At 35.4% G+C, this 22927-nt stretch overlaps 1 protein-coding gene across 1 annotated transcript in view; it reads left to right on the top strand.

Moving 5' to 3' along the window:
• Positions 1-22927, top strand: part of ADGRV1 (adhesion G protein-coupled receptor V1) — a 510967-nt gene that overhangs the window by 29848 nt on the left and 458192 nt on the right. The window contains exons 2-9 of the mRNA XM_070233305.1: positions 6276-6460; positions 8691-8840; positions 9947-10042; positions 11993-12097; positions 14206-14319; positions 16228-16793; positions 17152-17422; positions 17807-18136. Of these exons, the coding sequence (XP_070089406.1) occupies positions 6276-6460; positions 8691-8840; positions 9947-10042; positions 11993-12097; positions 14206-14319; positions 16228-16793; positions 17152-17422; positions 17807-18136 (1817 nt within the window). The remainder of the gene's footprint in view (positions 1-6275; positions 6461-8690; positions 8841-9946; positions 10043-11992; positions 12098-14205; positions 14320-16227; positions 16794-17151; positions 17423-17806; positions 18137-22927) is intronic.

Raw genomic sequence — 22927 nt, 5'->3', positions numbered from 1 at the left:
TGCTGTCCAGCTTTTGCACCCGTACATAGTAATTGGGACTATGAGGGTGTGGATAATCTTGGCCTTGGTCTCTAATGATACTTCCTTACACTTGAGAATCTTTCCTATTTCTTTCAGTGCTGCCCCTCAGAGTCTCAGTCTTCTCTTGATTTTTTGGCTGCAGTCTCTATTTAAATTGATGACTGAGCCAAGGTAGAAGAAATCTCTAACAGTTTCAGTGTCTTCATTGTCTAAAGTTGTGTAATTCATCTGTAGTCATGATTTTGTCTTGATGTTTAAATGCAAGTCCTGCTTTGGTACTTTCTTCTTTCACTTTCGTCAGAAGTCGTTTCAAGTCATTGCTGCTTTCTGTGAGTAAGACGGTGTCGTCTGCATATCTTAGATTGTTGAGATTTCTTCCACCAATTTTCACTCCTGCTTCATCTGAGTCTAGCCAGTTTTTCGTCTGATATGTTCTGCATGCAGATGAAACAGTTAGGGAGATAAAAGCTACCCTTGTCTGACACTTTTGCCTATGGAAACCATTCTGTCTCTCTGTATTCTGTCCTGACAGTGGCTTCCTGTCTACAATACAGGTCACGCATCAGGACAATCAAGTGCTGAGGCCCACCCAATTCTTTAAGAGCAGCCCATAGCTTTTCATGATCCACGCAGTCAAAGGCTTTACTGTAGTCTATAGAACATAGGCTAACCTTCTTCAAAACTTCTCTGGAGCACTCTGGTAGACAACGAATAATCAAAATTAGATCTCGTATGCCTCTTCCTCTTTGAAATCCAGCTGGGACTTCAGGCATTTCGTGCTCTGTATAAGGTTAAAGCCTTTGTTGCTGCGCTTTGAACCTCACTTTACTTGCATGGAAAATTAGAGCAATGGTCCTATAGTTACTGCACTCCTTGGCATCTTCTTTCTTGGGGCTTGGCAGTCCGTAGGCCATTGTTTTGTTTTCTGTATTTATTTGCGTATTCTTGTTAGGATTTTGACAGATTCAGTCTCTGTGGCTTGAAATCATTCTATCGATATGTCATCTATTCATGGTGATTTATTTCTTCCCAGTACTTTTAGAGCAGCTTTCACTTCACTTTCTAGAATTATGGCTTCTTCCTCATAGGAATCTGCTTCAAAGGAATCTGTCATCCTTTCGTCTCTTCTGTACAGATCTTCAGTATGGCTGTTTCCACCTTCCCTTTATTTTCTTCTGATCTGATAGTGTGTTTCCCTGCTGGTTGTTCAGCATTCCTAATCTGGGTTTAAATTTCCCTTTGACTCATTGAGTCTTTTGGAAGAGACCTCTTGTTCTTCATTTTTGTTGTTCTTCTCTCTCTCTGTGTTGGCTGTGAGAGTAGTTCTCTTTATCTCTACGTGCTAGTCAAAGGGTCATTGCATCCCTTCAATTCTGCTAATAATGTTTGTACTTTCACCTTGTCCTGTCACTCACAGAGGTTGTACAGTTGTTTATTCTGAAACTTCAGAAGACAAAGATAACTTTCAAGTTGATGAAAAGTTTTGTGTGAAAGTTGACTACTGCAAAATCAATTGAATTCTTATGTTTTTCTTTACATTGTCATCTATTGGGTCTTGAGTCTCATTTGTTTATTTTATTCTATTCTGTTTCTACAGACTTATTGAAACTTAAAATAGGAGACTATTCCCATTTACTCAGAATATACTATACTTGCTCCCCTTCCTAAAGTACCAATTAATAAGAGACAAGATGGGAGGGATGTAATATCCTAGATAAACAGGATTTAGAATTCACTGGTTATTATGACATATTGTATTGGTGAGTGTTGTTTTATAAATGACATTTAATATGTTTATGTGCTAAGTAGTCAAAGTGGGGAATAAAGTTAGCAAATACCAGTAGCTTTTCAAAAGAGAAGAAGGAGCTAGGCATCCAGGAAAAAAGCAAGAGAAAGGAGTTAATGCCAGGCTAATTTAAAGAAGCATGATACTGGCATTTTAGCGACAATCAGAAGGCATTAACTTCTACTTCCAAGGGGTCTTCCGCTTGGTATATCCTAATGTAAGTTCACAGTGTCACAGATTGGAGATTAGTGGATAAATATTGATGTTGAAAGTGACAGAAAATGCACCCCAAACTGGCTGTAGTAAAAATGTAATTTATCTCCTCAGTAACTAAAAGGGCCAGGGTAAAGCTGGATTCAGGAACCTAAGCTTGATTGTCACGACTTGGCTCCTCTCCACCTCTTGGCTCACTCTTTGGCTGTGCTGGTTTCATTTCCAGGCTTGGAGGAAACTGGCCTCAATCAACGTGATCCCGAATCTAGCGGTAGAGGAAATCCACATCCTTATGCTTGAGCAAAAGTCTCAGAATTGTGTCTTATTGGTTTTGATTGGCCTGATCTGAATCATATGTCCATCCTTGTGAGTATCTTGGAGCCAAGGACCATGTCTTATGGATCTCTGCGTCCTCAATGATTAGCACAGGGTGTTACACAATGTATCGTAGTGCTTGGTTTACAAATGGTATACCAAACTGTAAGCTGCTCTTCTGAAAGCAACCAATTTGCATTGTAGGAGCTACTCTAATATTTTCCTGATTTTAATTTTGAAATATTTTTTACAGAATTAGATGACTTGTTGAATAGGCTGAATATGATTACTAGAATCCAATGACCTGAGACTTTGTGCCTGCATGCTGTCAGGACTCTATCAAAACCTTGTATTACAATTCAGGAAATAAGCAAGAAAGTAACCTAAATCTCATATTGTTTTAACACGATAAGAGATCTATTAAGAGATGAGAGATCTATTGGCTGAAACAGCTTTCATTTCCTTTGAATCATACTGAGCAAGAGTAGGAGGCGTGAGGAGAACATGGGTGATAGTTGGAAATGAGAAGCTTTGAATATTGGAGCACCACGCCATTACAGAGCAGAGGAATGACTCAGTAATGCTAAAATTATTCTCTCACAATTGTGACAGAATATGAACTAAGCACATCATGATCTTTGAACATAGGTTGTTTGAAATTCATTTTGTAGAGAATTTTAACATGGGGGTCTGATTGGTCATGTAAAACTTTTATTAAATCTAATAAGAGAAAAAGTGACCTGAAATAGAGATAAGACTTACATGTTGTGTCAGTTACTAATGCCTACTTTTCTGACTTTAATAAAGGGAATTCCAAAGACTAGTTTTTTATTATGATAGAGGAAAATGTACCTAGTTACTCTAAAAAAGAAACTATTCAGCATTTGTGTAATTACGCCTGTCTTCTAATGGGAACTTCACTTTCAAAGCTTTTTCTTCATCTTTTGATTTCTGTTGAATGCCAACTTTGCCTCAGCATCTTTTCTTACAAGTTGAAAAGATGAAAGCAGAGGAGATTCAATTATCAATGATGTCACAGAATTTGAGGCATTTCCAGTCATGCTTGTTTGTTCATTTTGCATAATCTCAAAACTCACTGATGTGCACCAATTTAAAGTGAATTTACTGACTTAACTGCAAGATCTTGGGGCTCTAATTGCCTGGGAAACAGCAAGAATGCACCATTCGAGCTCATTGGTCCTGACATTAAAAGATGCCGTTAAATATTTAAAGTAGTCAAGAGAACTGTAGTTTCAGTTAAATAAAGGTAGCGTTTATCAGAATAATAAGGCGCAAACTTTTAGGAGACTTGTAATTATGCAGTTTTATGGTAGTTTTGGTTATTGTGCATGAATTTAAAATAGTCAAATGCTTGGAAACATGTAGCATGAACTACCTACCATATTATTCAAGATGGAGATTTGTGATTTGTAGGGACAAAATGAAAGAGGCAATATAGTGTGGTTATTGGGTAGAGTCTGGAGGTAGACTCTTGGGTTCAAGTCCTTCCTAGCCACTTACTTAGCTAAATAACACTGCATATGTTAACTAAACTGTCTGTGCCTTAGTTTCCTCAGCTATAATATGGGGTTAATGATACTGGCACCTTCTTCATAGAGATGTGAAGATTGAATGCATTATTGTGTATAAAATACCTAGACCACCACTATATAAGCATTTGCTGTTATGATTACTTTCTATAGACCATTACAGTTTTTCTTCAGGATATATGGTATCTTAAAATGCAGTGTAGTAACATGTAGAAAAATATATGAAGTCTGCAGTAAGTTCAGGCATATCGCATTGAAAAATTCAGTAACTAACTTAAATCAAAAAAGGGGTCTACTGTATGTCTACTCCAGGACACAGTCCTCACACTGTAGGACAGTGTATTTCAAAGTGTATCCCAAGGATCCATTGCATTAGAATCAACAGGGCTGCTTATTAAATGCAGATTCCTGGGCCCCACCCTTAACTCACTCAGAATTTCTGGGTGTGCAAATCAGCATTTTAACGAACATCTGAGTTGATTCTTATGTAGGACAGATTTTGAGAACTTATGTTCCCAGTCGTTCATGATTACCCCTTCTCATGCTGGAAGTACCTTCGTTCTTTCTCACTTAGAACTTCAAGTGTCTTCTCTCAGCTCAAGGTTCTATCACATCTCATGTTCAAGGAATTGAAATTTTTCTTTCAAAATCAAGGTGGACCAAAGTTGATCTTTTTCTTTGACATCCAAGGCATGGGTTGCTACCTCCTCACCGCTCCCTTCTGTATTCTCTTTCTCATCCTTAGTTCATTTCTTTCCCACTATTTGTCAGTAGTGTGAAGTCATTCTGGCTTTAGAATTCCACAAAGGATGTTCAGCTGTCCTTGGTTTAGCCAGTACTACTCCCAGTTTCCTGCCTCTCCCTGGCTTTGCCTTTTTCCTTCCCTTTCTCTCATCTTTTTCATTTTCTTTCTTTTGGAATGTTCCTGGCTTAGAAGTCAGGGAAGAGTTTGCAGCTGCTGAGGGAGAACTATTTTGTTTCTTCTCCCAAGTTCCTCAGCCCCTGGCAGGCTTTCTTAAAGAGAAGGCACAGGTGGAAAGAATGCCTGAATCCTCCAGAATCTCTGTCCCTATAGGCCTATGTCTGTTTCCTGGGCTCCCTATGAACTGCACATCCCCGTCTATGGATTTGCAGCCATAAACAGGTGAGCCATCATTGATCAATCTCAGACTGCATTGTTTGAGTATACTTGACCGAGAAAATTGCATTGAAACCCTAAAATATATCAAGAACTCCTGTATTTGGTGGTTCCTAAATATAAAGCCATGTGTAGCCATGTGGAAATACCACATGCATGAAAATTTTATTACCTCTTGACCAAGGTAAAGATTAATAGGAAGCATTTTGGCTCGTAGAGTACATAATGCAGTTCTCCTTTAAAACGCATGAACTTGTTATGTTCGTGTGACTGATCTCATAGATCCATTGGAATCTTAATGATCCGTGAGATAAATTGTTCACATTTTTAGAGGTACATCTACATTACAAAACAGCAGCGCTTTCAAGAGGCCACTGCACTGTTGTGCCTTTGAAAGCACTTGAATCACACAGTGCTCAAAGTACGAACAATATTGTTGACTCATAAACACACACATTGTAGTAAGAGGAAAACAATAAGTTATGGAAAAGCAGGAAATATACACTTTGCTCAATTTGCTTATTTTTAAAGCAACTTGGACATTTTCTAGCAAGTGGTATTAGTGTTTCCTTTAGTAAAATGGGAGAAATTTAAGTCCTGGAAATTTATGTCTTCTTTGAAAGGATTAGCATTTCCTTGAAATAACCAAAATTTTTGAAAAGCATTCTCCAATAAGACAAATTTCAGGAAAAAGTAGACAAAAACAGGAAATCACTTTACTAATAAATAAATATATATAAATAAATAAAAATTTTTATCGTCAGCTGCTTTATATGCCAGTTTCAAGAGTTCTGTCATGTTGGTATGATCATCAAATAAATAGATGAATAAGTCTCATTAAATTTGATAACTTTTTAGTTTTGTCTTGTATTTTACAGTTTCATTTGGGGGAAGATGGGCTTTAATTTAATTTCCATGTTGCTGCTTTGGTTTTTCTTAGAATAAAGTGGAAGGTCAGATTTTTTAACAAACTAAATTTAATAAGTTTAAGGCTAGTTATAACTACTATCTTGGTATAGAATTTAAAGAACAAAAAGTAGTTATGAATAGTAAAAGAGAACCATAAGAAGCAATGTGACTTTTAACTTATTTCTGTGATCACGCATTTGAATTGAATGGCTTAATATTTGATATATTTTTCTTAATCGCATACTGTCTAATTCTTTACTCTGTGTTTATATCTGTAGACAGCAGAATCTAATGAAAATGTGTTAGATATGTTTTGTGAACAAAATCTTTTTTTTTTCTATAGGGATGTCCTCTGCATCTTTATTAGTAAATCTTCTTTTAGCTTTACTCATCTGTTTTGTGTTTGGAGAAACGGAAATAAGGTTTGGCGGACAAACAGAATTTGTAGTTAATGAAACAAGTACAACAGTTATTCGTCTGGTCATTGAAAGGATAGGAGAGCCAGCCAATGTCACTGCAATTGTATCGGTAAGAAATGATTGTGGTTCTGTTCTTAGCAAAATAATATAAAATTTCTTAGTCTCAGTGACAAGGATTTTTTTTTACTGTTTAAGATTCTGAGTAATTTTGTTACGATAAATGATTTGCAAATACACTCTTCCATGCGTATCTTTTATAGGTTTACAGAGTGCTGCAAGGCAGCCATGTGCATTTGACAATATGAGTATTGTGAAGATACAGACTGATTATTTTAAAATACTCATATATTTATTTTAAAACAAATAAACAAACATATCAAGTATTTTTAAGTAAAAGAACATTTTAATTTGGATTCTCGTTATCTCTGCTCAGATATATTATCTATTGTCAGGTGGCTTAGAGAAAATATATGAAATATTTAAAAATAGAGAAATGACAATTTAAAAGATCCTTAGTTTTTATTATATCTTGGTTTTTAGTAGATCTTGAAAGTTCTCATCACAAGAAAAAAAATTTTTTGTAACTATATGTGTTGACAGATGTTAACTAGCCTTATTGTGGTGATCACTTTGCAATATGTACAAATATTGAACCATTATGTTGTACACCTGAAACTAATATAATGTTATATGTCAAGTATACCTCAATTAAAAAAAAGAGAAAAGAAAAATACTGACAATTCTAGAAAATAGGCTAAAGATTAAAAAGAAACCAAAACCTTACTTATGTCAGAGAGCTCTTTTTGGGGGAGAAATTAAGTATATTAACTTAAGTAGAAGTTTGGTGGAATTCATTAAACTATTACCTGTCCTTCACACAGTTTAGTTATGGATGGATTGTGTGTGCATATGTTTGTGTCTATGTTTAACTGGAAAGTAATGTCACGTTACCACTAAGGCTATTGCTATATATGAGGCCCAAAGTATTTGAAATTTTTGTATTCGAAAATAGGTTTTTAAGCAATAGATTAAATTATCACCTTGTGCAACATTGTAGAAAGAGAAAAGAAGAAAAATTATCTATGGGACAAACCAAGTATTATAATTTTGTACATTGCTTTTAATTTTTAATTTATGACATATGCATACATTTATTGAATTCATTTTTAGTTTGAGTATATATTATATTTGATAATCTTTTCATATAATTTTGGTTGTATCCTAATATTTTTTTCAGGTTACTCTATCATTTTCACAACTTTTCTTGATGGTGGTGTCATCATTTCCTAATCATTCCTCAACTATGTTTTGTTGAGGTTGCTTCCAATTTTTACTGTTATAAATGTTGCCCTGATGAAACTCTTTACATACGTGTTGATTTTTGCATGTTTTTGATTGTTGAATTATTTTTTGGATTGGATTGCTGTGTTTTTCTGTTTGTTTCAGCGGCTCTTGATACTTAATGTTTTCTAAAAGACTGTGCCACTCGTGTAAGGTGTGAGTACACATTTTCCAACACCTCTGATGGCTTACTTGGATTTCTCAAGTATTTAAAACTTAATTTTTACAAATGAAAACTAGAAATTCACTAAAATTTCCCTATAAATGTCTTTCATTTTTTATTTGTACAATATCATAGCTTTTTCTAATAGCCAAATTATTCATTTTGAGTTCTTGGCGAGAGAAATCTCATTTCGATTTGCACAAGAAGCTGCTCCTTTATGATTTCGTAATTATTGTTCCCATGAGAATCTTATTAGCAGTGCTGATGTTACAGAATGATGTCTTAGAAAGTTAAGGAAAAGTTTATAATGACTAATAAGTTTGGAATCCTGAAAGAATTGGATCTTTATTGAAGTTGTAGGAGAATATAAATAAAACTTCAGGTTGAAAGTTTTGGAAAGAGCAGTTTCTTTGAAACTGATGGGGAAAATAATTCATTTTCCTGACATATTTTGGCAGACTACTTCCACCTCTTCTTTGGGAGAGTTTTGGCCTCATTTTGTCTTCTTAAGTTTGCTGTAATCCACTTCAGATATATCAAGAGACAGAGAAAAAAATTCACATCATTGCTTTCCTATTTAATTTTTATGTTTCTAGGTAATGAATCCTTTACCTTCTAGGGCATAAATATTTTTGTGTAGAATCATTTCTTTTTATAATGTTTTTTGAAGGTGATTTTTATCAGTTAAATATTTGTTTTGTTTTTACATCCTATCTATAAACACCAGTGTCATTTAATGATTCAGGTTTTTTCTGTTGATTGCTCCGGTTAGCATCAGTTTTGCTTGTCCTGACACTGTGTTGTGTAAGAACAACTCATATTTTGCATTTGATAGCTGTATGGAGACGACACTGGTGACTTTTTTGACACGTACGCTGCAGCTTTTATACCTGTTGGAGAAACAAATAGGACAGTGTACATAGCAGTGTGTGACGATGACTTACCAGAACCTGATGAAACTTTTATTTTTCACTTAACATTACAGGTGAGTCCTATTTCCTCCTTATCCTTAAACTCATAAAAATCTTGGAACCCTTAAAAATCTTTTGCTCTAGAGGTAAGCCAATTTGGGTGACTTGTGGTTTTCATAGAAGCCAGAACTGATAACCTCCTCAGCAATTCCATGGTCTGGTTATTCCTCAGACAATCTTGTTTAGAAGATTCTACGGCTAGTTTTTGGATCCATTCAGCTTATTTAGAATTGCCGTGACAGATGCTCAAGAAAACCTTGTCTTCCCTTTGGCTCCTTTCTCTTTTATTCCTCCCAGAGTACCAGATGCACAAAGAATGACCATGACTTCTGAGTTCAAAGGAGAAAGATACAAAAAACAGGCATGGAAGTGGGAGGTTCTATGCCTTAGAATAAATTCGGAGTACCCCTGGGAAAAACGCTTGAATAGCCTAAGACTTAATTGTCTTTTATGGCTTGATCTATTAGGTTGAGGCAATGACTGCTAACACTGCTCCAGTTGATTTTTTTCCGAAAGGCAGTGAGAATTTGTTTTAGAATGATCGTATCAGTATGATTAAAATTTTTATGAAAATGATACTTGAAACAGCTATGTTTTGCTTTGCTAAATCCTTTTTTTCAGTTTCTTTTATGCTGCTGTTGCATATAAATAGAAATGTTGCAGAAAACTCTTCCCATTTTTATTAGAAAAATTGTTTTAATTTTTTATCTTTAATTTGGCTCTCATTTATAGAATAATTCTTAAGTTTCAGCACCTTCTATAAGAGAAGAATCATGTTTGAGTAGAATTTCATACTACTTACTTAATTCTCTGTTATATTAGTAATGATATTAGAGTAATTATTATGTAGTATTACTAGCTAGTGATTCCTTGTAATTATAATAAGTTATGTTTTAATAATCAGTGATTAAAGGTTTTAAAAACATTTTTGAAGAATTTTTATTTGACATTTCTTTACCATATTGACTCAGTTTGAATTTATTTTCTTTATCTGTGCATTAAAAGTATACTTGTATTTTTATTCACATTCTGAATAATTACTTAAAGACAGAAATTCTGTGAAAATGATTTTTTCCTCCTGTTTTTAATTTATTAATTTGTTTTTGGGCTTCTGTTTTAGAAACCTTCAGCAAACGTGAAGCTTGGATGGCCACGGACTGTTACTGTGACAATATTATCAAATGACAATGCATTTGGAATTATTTCATTTAATATGGTATGGTTACAGTTTGATTAATATAGTGGTTGCTAGATAGTAGTTTGTTAAATGTTTTGATTATTTCTCATGATGTTACCTAGTATCAGCCTGTCTTTTGATATTTAAATAAAATTTACTCTAACTCCATCCTACTCCACCTTCTGTAGACTGTCCATTTGCTCTACCTAACATTTCTTTAAATCAAGGAGACCTGTAAGATCAGGGTCATCTCTTGTCCTAACCTCTGTCTGCTGATCGTTGCACCTGACTCAGTTATTACCTCCTCTGGGTGGTCCAGCGTAGCTCGGATGTTGTCTGAGTCAGTTTGTTCTGCTATAACAGAATACCATAGACTGGGGGCGCTTAAAAAGAACAGAAATTTATTACTCACAGCTCTGCAGGCTGAGAAGTCCCACATCAAGGCTTCAGCAGGTTTAGTGTCTGTTGAGGACCCACTTCCTGGTTCATAGTCAGTTTTTTGCTGTGTTTACATATGGCTGAAGAGGCGAGGGAGCTCTCTGGGGTCTCTTTTCTAAGGGCACTAATCTTATTCATGAAGGCTCTGCCCTCCTGACCTAGTCACCTCCCAAAGGCCCCACCTCCTAATACCATCACATTAGGGGTTAGGATTTGAACATATGAATTTCGGGGGGGCACATTCAGTCTGTTGCAGATGTTGTAACCCAGTTTGTTTTGCTTGATTTCCCTAACTGCTGCGTAAAGAAGGCTTGTCTGTTTTTCAGCCTCCTCTGAAAGTTTGGAGTGACTAGGAGACGAGAAAAACATATTGAAAGAATGCTGAAAAAACCTATAGTGAACTTAAAATGGAATAGCAGACATTACAGCTCTTAAAAACTCTATAGTCAATCCCCATCCTGAGCTTTCCCCATTAATTAGTATTTTTTAAAGGTTAAAACTCCATGTCATCCCCTTAGTTTTGCTCAGTAGTTCATTTTTTTCTCCCTTATCACCAAATTCCTGTGTCCCTGGCCAATCCTATGTTCAGAGGGTTTTATCTTTAGAAGCAAACATACAAGACAGGTCCCTGCTTGAAAGAAATTGTTTCCAGCTCTTAAAATAAAGCAAAATTTATCTCAAATCCAATTAGACTTGGCCACTAAGTTTTGTACTACAATAACCTTCCTGTTATGGAGTCCTTTTGAATCACGTTACTAGTTATCATTACTAAAATATGATGTGATACTCCCCAGATTTTAATGTAGTTTCCAATTTAGATTGCTACTGCAGTTGGTGTATTGTATGTCATTTTCTTAGTACCTTAAATTTTCTTTGAAAAAAGGTGGGTTATAGGTAAATATGATCTTTGTAGTTTCAGTATCTTTATTAAAAAATCTATGTGGATCATGTCAACAGAGTAGACATTTTGTAACCTCCATTATATTGTCATTTACAAAATTATTTCTATTTGAATGTTAATTATGAAGCAGTCTCCCTTAGTTGCTTAATTTCTCTCTATACTGTTTTTCCTCTACACTCACTCCCAACTTATCATTCCCAACCTCATACTGATTTGTTTAAAGGTTCCATCCTTTCTTCCTTCCTTTCTTTTTCTTGATCTTGTACATTTAGCTTCTGAGAATGCATCCTAGTCTCTAGCATTGGTCCCGGGTCCCTGACTGGTGGAGTCTTCATGCTTCAGGCAGCCTCTGACAGGGCACCTGCCCTGCGTGCTTAATATTTAACTATTCAGCTCATGGAGTTGCTAAATTGGCTGGCTTTGGTTCCTAGGCTGGATGATGATGATACAGGTGATGAGGATAACATTGATGATGACTGTGATAATGGTAATAGCTTTTCATTAGCTACAGTTAATTAATGCTAGGAAATACCACATTCTTAGAGTCCAATGTGGATTGATTTGTCTGTGGAGGTTTCTAAGGTAACGGTTTGCACCACTTCTTATCTCTTGATTGATCAGCACCTGATTGTCTTTGTTCTTTCCAATAGCCTTTCTCAGTCATGGTGAGTGAGCCCAGGGGGAGAAATGAATCTGTGCCTCTTACTCTCATCAGAGAAAAAGGAACCTATGGAATGGTAACTGTGACTTTTGAGGTAAATCTACTCTGAAATCACTTTAAGTGGTGACACTTTAGAGTTCATAGCAGATGGCTACAATTTTAAAAATCAGGATCCCTTGTATAATAAACGTATTATTAATGTTTAATAAAAATGATATAAAAGTAAATACCTCTATTATCTGATAAATTTCATGGTTATTATAAAAAATGTTTTCCTTGCTGCTTGAATATACTGTGCTTACATGAAACACACGATATCATTTTAGATATGGGGTAATAATAAACCACGAAATAAAATAAGAAGAATGTTAATTCTATAAAATTTGTAGAACCTTTATGATAAACCTTTTCAAGGATATAAATTTTAAAAATGCCTATGGGTTACTTAGCCTTATATAAGATTATTTAGCATGTAGTCTTCCCCCATTTACATTCCCCATTTTTAAAAACACATTTAATGGTGGTGTTTTTAACAGCACTCACACTCCACCAGGGAGGTTCACAGATGTTACAGCATTTGACATGAATAAGATAGGCTGTGGTGAGGTGCATTTCTTAGGATGCTTGCTGTAACTATTCCATTTTATTGCTATCTGACCACATGTATACCATTGTGTCACCATACTGCCATTCTTTGAGATATATGTTTAAATCTTCAACTAACTTTTGTGTTTTATGAGATGCAGAACATGATCATATGCTATTTTCAAACAGCATTAGAAAGTTTTGATACCAGTTTCTGCCTTAATATATTAATTATAATATCAATAAAGTGTATAATTGTGGCATAGTTTCTGATTTCTGTGGCATAATTGTACTGAAAAATGGAACAGTTTTTACTTCTCCTTATAGGGACTACATCATGTGGTGGGTTATATTAATTACATAAGACAGTAAAATGGCGTAAGTCTCTAATTCATGAAAAACATGGTGAACACTAATTAAATATGCAAGTTCTACACAGGAAACCTCAGGCAGTATTTCATGTACTTAGGAATATGCACTTAGATAATACATTTTTGAAAATATATCTGAAACTGAATATGGGAGAAATTGGAAAAAAATTGAGTGTAGAAAGGATAAGGCATCATCAGGTTACAGTGTTTTCAACTTGCGTATAGCTGTCTGAAGTTATTTTACTGGGTCTTGAGCCTTTTGTTGTGTTGAAATAATTACAGTTAACATTTGTGAGGCACTTAATGTTGCCGTATGCTGTTCTAAGGGCTTCGCACTGAGTGTCACTGCGTATAAGCAGCAACTCTTCCTAGTACTTAGTCCCCCTCATGCCCTTCTGAATTTTTTCTCCATAATGCTTCTCATCATCTGACACATACACAGTTGATTATCATTTGTTCCCTTTCGCTAAATGGAAGGTCCTTGTGGGCAGAGAGTCTGCCTTGTCCACTGCAATGTCCTTAGGTCCTTGAGGAGGTCAGGTGTGGAGGACTCAAATACTTTTTGAAAGGAATGATTTCATTAAATCTTTACATCTAGTCTGTGAAGTAAATATTATGATGTTCATTTTAAAGATGAGGAAAATGCAGCACAGAGTTGTTAAATACCTTGCCCAAGATTACACAGTCAGTAGTGGAACTGGTGTTTGATTCTCTTACTTAAGAGAAATTACTAATTTTGAATACCTTTCTCTCAAGAAAAAATATGTTTTTTTCCTCAGGTTTAATGTAATGGTTGAGAAAAAAGAGAAGGTTCTTAGAAACCATGTAGTTTAGGGGCTGGTCCCCTGGCTGAGTGGTTGGGTTTGCGCTCTCCACTTCGGTAGCCTAGGGTTTTGCTGGTTTGGATCCTGGGTGTGGACATGGCACTGCTCGTCAAGCCGTGCTGAGGTGGCGTCACACATGCCACAACTAGAAGGACCCACAACTAAAATATACCAAAAAAAAAAAATCTTTAAAAAAATAAAAAGAAAGAAACCATGTAGTTTAATGTAATTATAGTCAAGATCTATAACTATATTTTAGGCCTTGACTATTAATTAGGACAGGCTTACATACAGGTCAGTATAATTCTTGCAAAACATTTTTAAGTGAACTTCAGATTTTTGTCAGCTGACATCACAGTAATGCTTTCTTACTCTTGTGAAGTATTTTGTATTTATTGATGGCATTGTGTGTTTCTTTGCAGGTAGAGGGGGGCCCAAATCCACCTGAAGAAGATTTGAGTCCAGTTAAAGGAAATATCACCTTTCCCCCTGGCAAAGCAACAGTAGTTTATAACTTGACAGTCCTTGATGACGAGGTGGGATAATGTCAGATGCTTAAATGGGACCAGGACTCTGTATTACAGACATGTTAGAGAACATGATGTCAAGTGTTAAATTGTGTTCAGTGTTTGAAATTATTCAAGAACATAGTCTTATGTAAAGTTATTGTATTGTGGCCAATCATACTTTAGCTATAAATAGCTATTTTGTGATATATCTTGTTAATATTTACCTTAATTCACATTAAATTGTATATCTAAAAGCTGATGAACTTGAATGTAACTGACAACCATGCATAATCCAAAAATTTAAGCATTTTGTAAGCCCTGATAATTGATTTTTGTTAGTGATTTCAGTTTTGAACAGGTACAATACTAATTACCCAGCATAAATATTGTACTATAAAAGCGAAGAAAATTCTGCTGCAATTGATATTCTTTTGTTTGGGTCTTTTAAATGTTCACATTCATAGGAAGGCTTTCGTTATTTTCACATTTCACATTGAAGCTACCGAGGATTGAGATATATAACATGGCTAGTTTAACTGCTGAGGAGAGAATGAATTTGAACACTGTTAAACAAGGATGTTCCTCATGAGCTAAACAAGAGAAAACAGGACTTTTAATAAAATAATCTTAGTATTGCCAGAAAAAAAAAAGGGAATAGCTGGGAACTTATAATCATCCCTTCACCTTCCTATAAAAAATCATGAAACTGCATCACAGAAAATCACAGCAAATCCCAGGAGAAGGAAAAAAAATAAATCAATTAGAAGCCATGCTTTGAGAAGAGTATTTCTCTTGAAAAAATGAAATATTAAGTAGTATTGAAAACTCTAGTTCATCTGGTTCTGGAACCTAATAAAAACCTTTTGTTTTTAGATCCCAGAACATTGAAAGGTTATAATTTGGGACAGTGATTAATTATACGTTTTAATTGTAAAACTAAATCATCTTCTGAGCATCCAATATGCAGCATGGTGACTATAGTTAATAATACGGCGTGGGATACTGGAAGGTTGCTGAAAGCAGATCTGAAACGTTCTCACCACACACACACACACACACACACACACACAGTTAACTATGTGAGGTGATGGATATGTTAATTATCTTGATCCTGGTGATCATTCCACAATGTGTTTGTTTATCAAATCACTACATTGTAAACTATATATATTACAATTATAGTTGTCAATTATTCCCCAATGAAGTGTGGAAAAAAAGATCATCAATCAAATCATAGTATTTTATTTTTTGAGACAAATAGCATTACCTTTTATATTGCTATTGATGGAGGTAAAAAGATGTATTATTTTCTCTTTCCATTCATAAAATAGAATTCATAGTAAAGGAAAAGCTGAAACAACACAGTGGAGATTATTCCTGGGTTTCACTTTAACAATGTCAACATTTTACCTAATAGTGAGTCTTATAGCTTATTCTCCAGAAAGACATAATGTCTGTTTTGGGAATCATATGTTTAACCTTTGAATTAGAAACCATTTAGAAGGAAGCAAGAATAATTCACATGGTTGAAAGCTGACAATTTGTATATGATGTTTAATATAATTGTCCAGATTCTTCGGAATTCTGCTTCTTACCCTACCAACCTGATAAAGCTAGTAAAAATTTATGTCCATTTTTACTGTCAAGTCTTTAGAGTTATCTAAAGATCGACCAAGGTTGAAAGACATTATATGTCATTACCTCTTCATACCATTGCCTTATGAACTTTTCCTTCCTTATCTAAACTATATTGTTTACCTTTGGAAAATATTTTATTAAATGGACACTAAAGAAGCCTCTCTATCTGCTCCCTTAAGTTAAAGATTTTTTATTTCTGTGTAATTGTATAGAAACCTAGTGACTTTTTACACTTTGGTTTCTTTGCAGCCATTCTGGCTATTGATTTTTTTTGCCACTGTTTGTATTCTTTGACAGGTACCAGAAAATGATGAGATGTTTTTGATTCAACTGAAAAGTGTAGAAGGAGGAGCTGATATCAACACCTCTAGGAATTCAGTTGAGATCATCATTAAGAAAAATGATAGTCCTGTGAGTTTCATTCAAAGTGTTTATTTGGTACCTGAGGAAGACCACATACTCCTAATTCCAGTGGTTCGTGGAAAAGATGACAATGGAAATCTCATTGGCTCTGATGAATATGAAGTTTTGATCAATTATGTTATTATAACTGGGAATTCAACAGCGCATGCCCAGCAAAATTTAGACTTTATCGATCTTCAGCCAAATACAACTATTGTTTTTCCACCTTTTATTTATGAATCACACCTGAAATTTCAAATAGTTGATGACACCATACCAGAGATTGCTGAATCATTTCATGTTGTGTTACTAAAAGATACCTTACAGGGAGATGCTGTCCTCTTAAGCCCTTCTATTGTACAAGTCACCATTAAGCCAAATGACAAACCTTATGGAGTCCTCTCATTCAACAGTATCTTGTTTGAAAGGGCAGTTGTAATTGATGAAGATACCACATCAAGGTATGGTTTCTTTTAAACTCGTTGCTACATTTATTTTAATATATTATTCCAAGATTTAATATTTGTGATGTGGGACACAATGCTTAACTGTTAAAGAGTATGTGGGTTTTTTTCTGCTATAGTTTCACTGTTTTCTTTCTTATTTTGAGAGTGATTTGATTGTGCAAGTGAATTCATATTATGATGGTTTTCCAGGACATTTCTACATATCTACTCCTTAATGTTAAAAGCAATCATTCTTTATGATATGGATTATGCTTTTACCAATATCTGATGACCAACGTGACAGTGGAAAAGCCTATCTAAGGGAAATAGAGTGTCTTATGTAACCGTATATATTTCTTTTAAAAAATTCTAGATTTGAAGAAATTACAGTGGTTAGAAATGGTGGCACACATGGGAATATTTCGGTGAACTGGGTATTGACACGGAATAACAGTGATCCCTCACTGGTCACAGCAGATATCAGACCAAGTTCTGGAGTTCTCCATTTTGCACAAGGGCAGATGTTGGCAACAATTCCCCTTACTGTCGTTAATGATGATCTTCCAGAAGAGGCTGAAGCTTATCTACTTCAGATTCTTCCTCATACAATACGAGGAGGTGCAGAAGTCAGCGAACCAGCAGAGGTAGGTCTCTTGTTATGCTTTACTCGTGTGAGTATTTCTGAGCTATAGAAGAGCCAAAGAATTTGATCACACAGGTGACATTTATGTTTAGTTTGACGTGACGGGAAGAACAGTGGTTTTGGAAATAATGTTTGCTTCCCTTGCTCAAGGTTGTTTCTTCTGTATATAATAAGTTTACTCTTAAAAAATTCCACAAACCATATTAGAAAAGTTTTCACATCTGCTTTTGATTCATTTTTTACTCTATTACAGATAAGAAGTGATCATTTTTAGATATGATATAGAAATAAGTATAAAAAAGTTCGAATAGCCTAGAAAATAAACAGTTTGGTAATCTCAGATGTGAGAATTCTGCACTTTAATATTTTATTCCTTTATCTGTAGCTTTTGTTTTACATTCAGGATAGTGATGATGTTTATGGCCTAATAACATTTTTTCCTGTGGAAAATCAGAAGATTGAAAGCAGCCCAGGGGAACGATATTTATCCTTGAGTTTTACAAGACTAGGAGGAACTAAAGGAGATGTGAAGATGTTTTATTCTGCACTTTATATTCCTGCTGGAGCTGTGGACCCTTTGCGAGCAAAAGATGGCATCTTAAATATATCCAGGAGAAATAGCCTCATTTTTCCAGAACAAAAAACCCATGTCACTACAAAATTACCGATAAGAAATGATGCGTTCCTTCAAAATGGGGCTCACTTCCTAGTACAGGTACTTTAATGATTAAAATAATCTCAACGTTGGTTAAATTGCAAGTGTACTTATCTTTGTGAGAGAGTTAACTAACCATTATTTTGCCCTCAGTTATAGTTTGGATTCTGCTATTGGTTGCTAAAAGTTATTTAGGAAGTCCAAAGAGAGACTGTGTCTGCTCCTACTCCTAAGGCATATAAGGATGAATAAAACAAGGGTTCCGCTAAAGTTAATATTTTTAATCAAGTGATAATAAAAGTGTATCAGACATGAAATGCAGGTCAGAATATAATGGAAGACGTTATGGAGTAACTCACAGACTGTTAATGAGGGAGGACCAGGAGAGAGAGAGAGAGATCTACCGTTCTTTTAAGTTGATGTGGGGAGACGTGATATAGGAACAGGGTTTGTAGGATAAATATGTTTTTCATCATGCAGGGAAGGCATTCCAGAAATAAAAAAAGCAATATGAGAAAAATGTAGATACTTTTAAATAATATACTTAAAAAAAATCTGTTTCTTCTGTTAACTGTAGTTAGACTCTCTGGATTTTCATCAACTTAATAAGAAGAAATAAGGGCCCTATAACATATTCTTCCTTCTTATCTCTTTTATTTCTTAACTTTTACTAACCAAAGTATTATTTTTATTGCCAAAGTTTAAAACATCTGCACTCACTTATGATACCATGATTATGTTTTCCATGCGTTTGATATTGGTCGAGTCTGAAAATTAGAAAGCAATGAAGGGTGCTTATCAAATTTTGTTTATTAAATAAATTTAATACAGAATCAGATAGTGCAAATGGATCAATAAAGAAAGGGCATACAATCTTATGTCTCCATACATTTTGCTAACTGAAATATATATCAAATGAAATCTCATAGTCCGATAATTTCTTTGAATCATGCCACATTTAAATTTGTTTCATATTTTTGCCTAGACTTGGTATTATGGCTTATTATTGCTTTCTCTGGAGTTTGTAATTGCTCCTTTCTGTATGCATCCTCCCCACGGTAGGTCTTCCAGCTGTCTAATATACGTCAAATGTTGAGTGTAGCTCTACTAACTGCTTTCTACACTGGCTTCACTCCTGCTTCTTAGGACTGTCTTTACTGAACTCCTGAATTTTCTTGATCTCTTGCCTTTTCCTTCTTGGATTATGTTTTAGTTTTGTTGTAGTATAGCTTTCCTTAAATACATGTGCAGAATAGGTATGTGCAAGGTAAACGTTTTGAGTCTTTAAGCAGCTGAAAATAAAACGTCATATTCACACCGATAGTTTGGCTTGGTAGAAATTTCTATATTAAAATAATTTCTTTTTCAGAGCTTGGAAGGTATTGTCTTTTAGCTTCCCGAGTTGCTGATGACAAATTTGAGGGGAAAGAAATTATTTACCTTTGTGGGTAACTTACTCTTGATCTCTGAAAGCTTTTTTTTTCTTGGCGTTCTGATTTTCCCAGGGCTGTGTCCCACCTTGCTCAGCACTCAGTGAGGTGGGCCCTTTCATTCTGAAGACTCTTGGCATTTTTTTTCGCTGGGCCACCGCTCATGCTTGTAATGTTTGTACATTTCCTGAAGACTCCTGGTGGAGGGGTCTAGTGGGTGACCTGTTATGGGGATATATGATTTGTCAGTATGTAGAGGATTCCTTTTTGTAATATGCCTTTGCAGAGGGAGACCTTTGACAACGTCCCCAAAGGTTTTGTCACTAGTGATGGGAGATCCTGATGTTCATCTTCATTGTTATTGCTATTATTATTACTATTTTATTGTGTTTTCTCAAAAGGGGGAAGTTAGGATACGATGCATACTTCTGTCTATGAGGATACCACTCTTTGGAGGGCCCTTGAATTTCTCTTCTTGGAGTGATGGGTGAACAGAACATGACGTTATTCCCAATTGTGTCTGGTCCCCCTGTGGCCTGTGGAATGCTCTTGTGAGATGACAGGCCAGGTGGCGGGAGATCTGGCTCACTAAGGTGGAACTGAGCAGGGGGTCAAGCCCACGGCCCTGGCCCTGTTGAGCAGGAAGGTAAAGCAACTAGAATGCTGCCACCAGGGCACATTTGGAGATAGATTTAGAGATTTTTTAGAAAGCTTTAAGTTTGGCCTTATACAAAAACATGTCATAACTTACTTATAAAAGATGGTTTAATTGATATGTGGAAACACATACTGAGTTCACCAGTTTGCACTTAGGGTAGCATTTCCTGAACTTAGGAGTTTTCAAGAGTCTCTGGGAGATAATAACTTGTCAAATGCAGTTTCAGAATTTAATGAAGGTTTTTGTTTTTTGTTTTTATTTTTGATGTCAGTGCTCTCCTTCACCTTCTCTGTTATCGATGACCTCTGGATTCAGAACATTCTCATTAATATATGTTGCCTTAGTCAATTTGGGCTCCTATGAAGAATCCCGTAGACTGGGTGGGTTAAACAGCAGACGTTTATTTCTCACAGTTCTGGAGGTTTGGAAGTCTGGGCTCAGGGTGCTGGCATGGTGGGGCTGGTGAGAGTCCTCCTGGTTTGCAGACTGATGTCTTCCTTCCATGTCCACACATAGTGGAGAGAGGGGAAGCAAGCCCTTTGGTGTCTCTTCTTATAAGGGCGCTAACCCAGCATGAGTGCTCTGCTGTCATGACCTGAGTACCTCCCAAATGTCCCATCTCCCAATTTCCATCCCACTGGGGATTAGAGTTTCAGCCTCTCAGTTCTGAGGGAGCACAGACATTCAATTCATAGCATATGTTTAAGGGTTTTCTTGGCCCTAGTATCTCAGTGTTCAGTTTTCCCTTCTGTCTATCTCTAATCTTGCATAGGTCCCAACCATACGAGAACTAAATTATTAAAACAAGTGAATGAAGCCGAGATTTTTCCACTGTTGCCTTTGCTTTCGTGGAGGCCTGGCCATCCTGGCATTCCTATCGTGGTTGCAGTGACTTGACATGAGTGTGAGGACTGATGATGCAGAAGGCTTGATTTTGAGTTGTAGAGAAGCTTTCTGTGTCCATTTTAGCTTTCTGATTTCTTTTCTCACACTGGCTCCAAACCAGTTTTTCCTGTGAGTAGAGACCCCCTAAATCTATGCCAATATTAGTAACCATTATATTAAACTCTTAGTCTTTTGAAAACATCCAATATCTCTATCCAAGTAGCTATGCAGAATCCCTATGTAAACAAAACCTTATTAAGACCCTTCTATGGGTCAGATACTATCTCGCTATTTTATTTCAACATTCTGTATGAACATGATAGAATTTATTTTTGATGACACTTGAGAAGTAAGGAAAAACTTGAAGAAGCATGTAATATCTGAATTTTGGTGACCATGGGTTAGAAATCGGTTTGCACCACTAATTCTAGACTCAATTCTTTATCTGTCTTTATATTCAGTTAAAAAACAAAGGTCTTACAGTGCCGATAGTTGATTTAACACTTTAGGAAAAAAAGGCATTATTAGTCACTGACATAATTCCTTGAGGTTCAAAACAGCTAGGCTCTGGAAGGCTGGTTGGCATTAGAAGGTTGTGTAGTTTGTATAGTACATAATGGATGAGCAGCTCAAGAATAGGAGGCATCAGACTCTGTGTGGAAAGTTGAATGAAACTGAAGAAAGGAGAATCTGAGACATGAGCTCGTCATTCTTTAGTAACCCTCTCAGCTAAATACATCAGTCTGAGAGACAGCTTTTGGCAGGCTTGGGCTTACTAATGTGCTGTCCCGGTAGCAAACTCTCTGAAAGCAAAGAACGACTCCTCATGAATGGAGCAGTTTGATTCAGCAGATGCTTAAGGAACACAGACAAAAAGGCTTAGAGACTAGGAAATAAGCCATGTAAAATTTGCATTTTCCTTTTGATCAGTTCATTTCATACCCTTCTATATCTTCTTTCCTTATATTCAAAACACTATATTTAGAATTCTGTAACAGTTGTGATAAATGTAAGTAAAATATGACCATTTTTCCTCCTTTCTTTTTAGAAAGTTTTGAAGTAAAAATATATTGAGTTTTTTCCCTTGATGTTTTAAATAGTATTATCAGTTTAGCTCTTTGTGAGTATACGGGAACGAAAATGTTCATCCACAAACACGCACTTACTCACCTATGACCAGTGTATTTTAAAGACATCTTCGCCTCCAAAAAATGCACACTTTGTATTTGTATGCCATTCAAATAGTATATTTTACTTGTTTATTCTTTGTGCTATTTTTAAAGATAAATACATATATATGTATGTGAGTAGATATATTTCTTTTCTCTAGAAAGAATGACAGTTATTCTTATTTGGTTTTAACTATATGTCTTTGCATTTTATTTTATAAAGTAAATGCAGTATACTAAAGAATCACGTTTTATTTTACTTGACTTAGTCTACATACCAACATTTGGCAAAATTAGTCTAATTTGTTTTTTTCTTTTACTCAAATGAATATTTACCAAATATGGAATTTTTTGTATCTTTCTCCTGTATATGATTTTCAAAGCAAAGTGTGTGACATTTAAAAAAGGCATTTACTTTTGCCCTTTAAAATGTATGTTGTTCTCACAAGATGTGAGTATGTGAGGATAGTACCAATCGTGTCCACTGGGGAAAATCAACTTAAATCTCAAGACTCTACTGGTGATTACTTAGTGCATCGTTTCCACATTACAAAGCCTAACAATCCATAATGTCTCATTAAGTTCAAAATTGCTTTTTAATTTAAAATCTCTATGCTTTTTGCTGTCTGTAATGATTATCTATTCCTACATTGGAGTGAACACTGTGAGGATTGATACGTTGGATTTTGAAAAAGTTAGAATAGTGAGA

Source organism: Equus caballus, chromosome 14 (genome assembly GCF_041296265.1).
Source record: "Equus caballus isolate H_3958 breed thoroughbred chromosome 14, TB-T2T, whole genome shotgun sequence".
Taxonomy (NCBI): Eukaryota; Metazoa; Chordata; class Mammalia; order Perissodactyla; family Equidae; genus Equus; species Equus caballus.
This window is presented reverse-complemented; position numbering and strand designations above follow the sequence as displayed.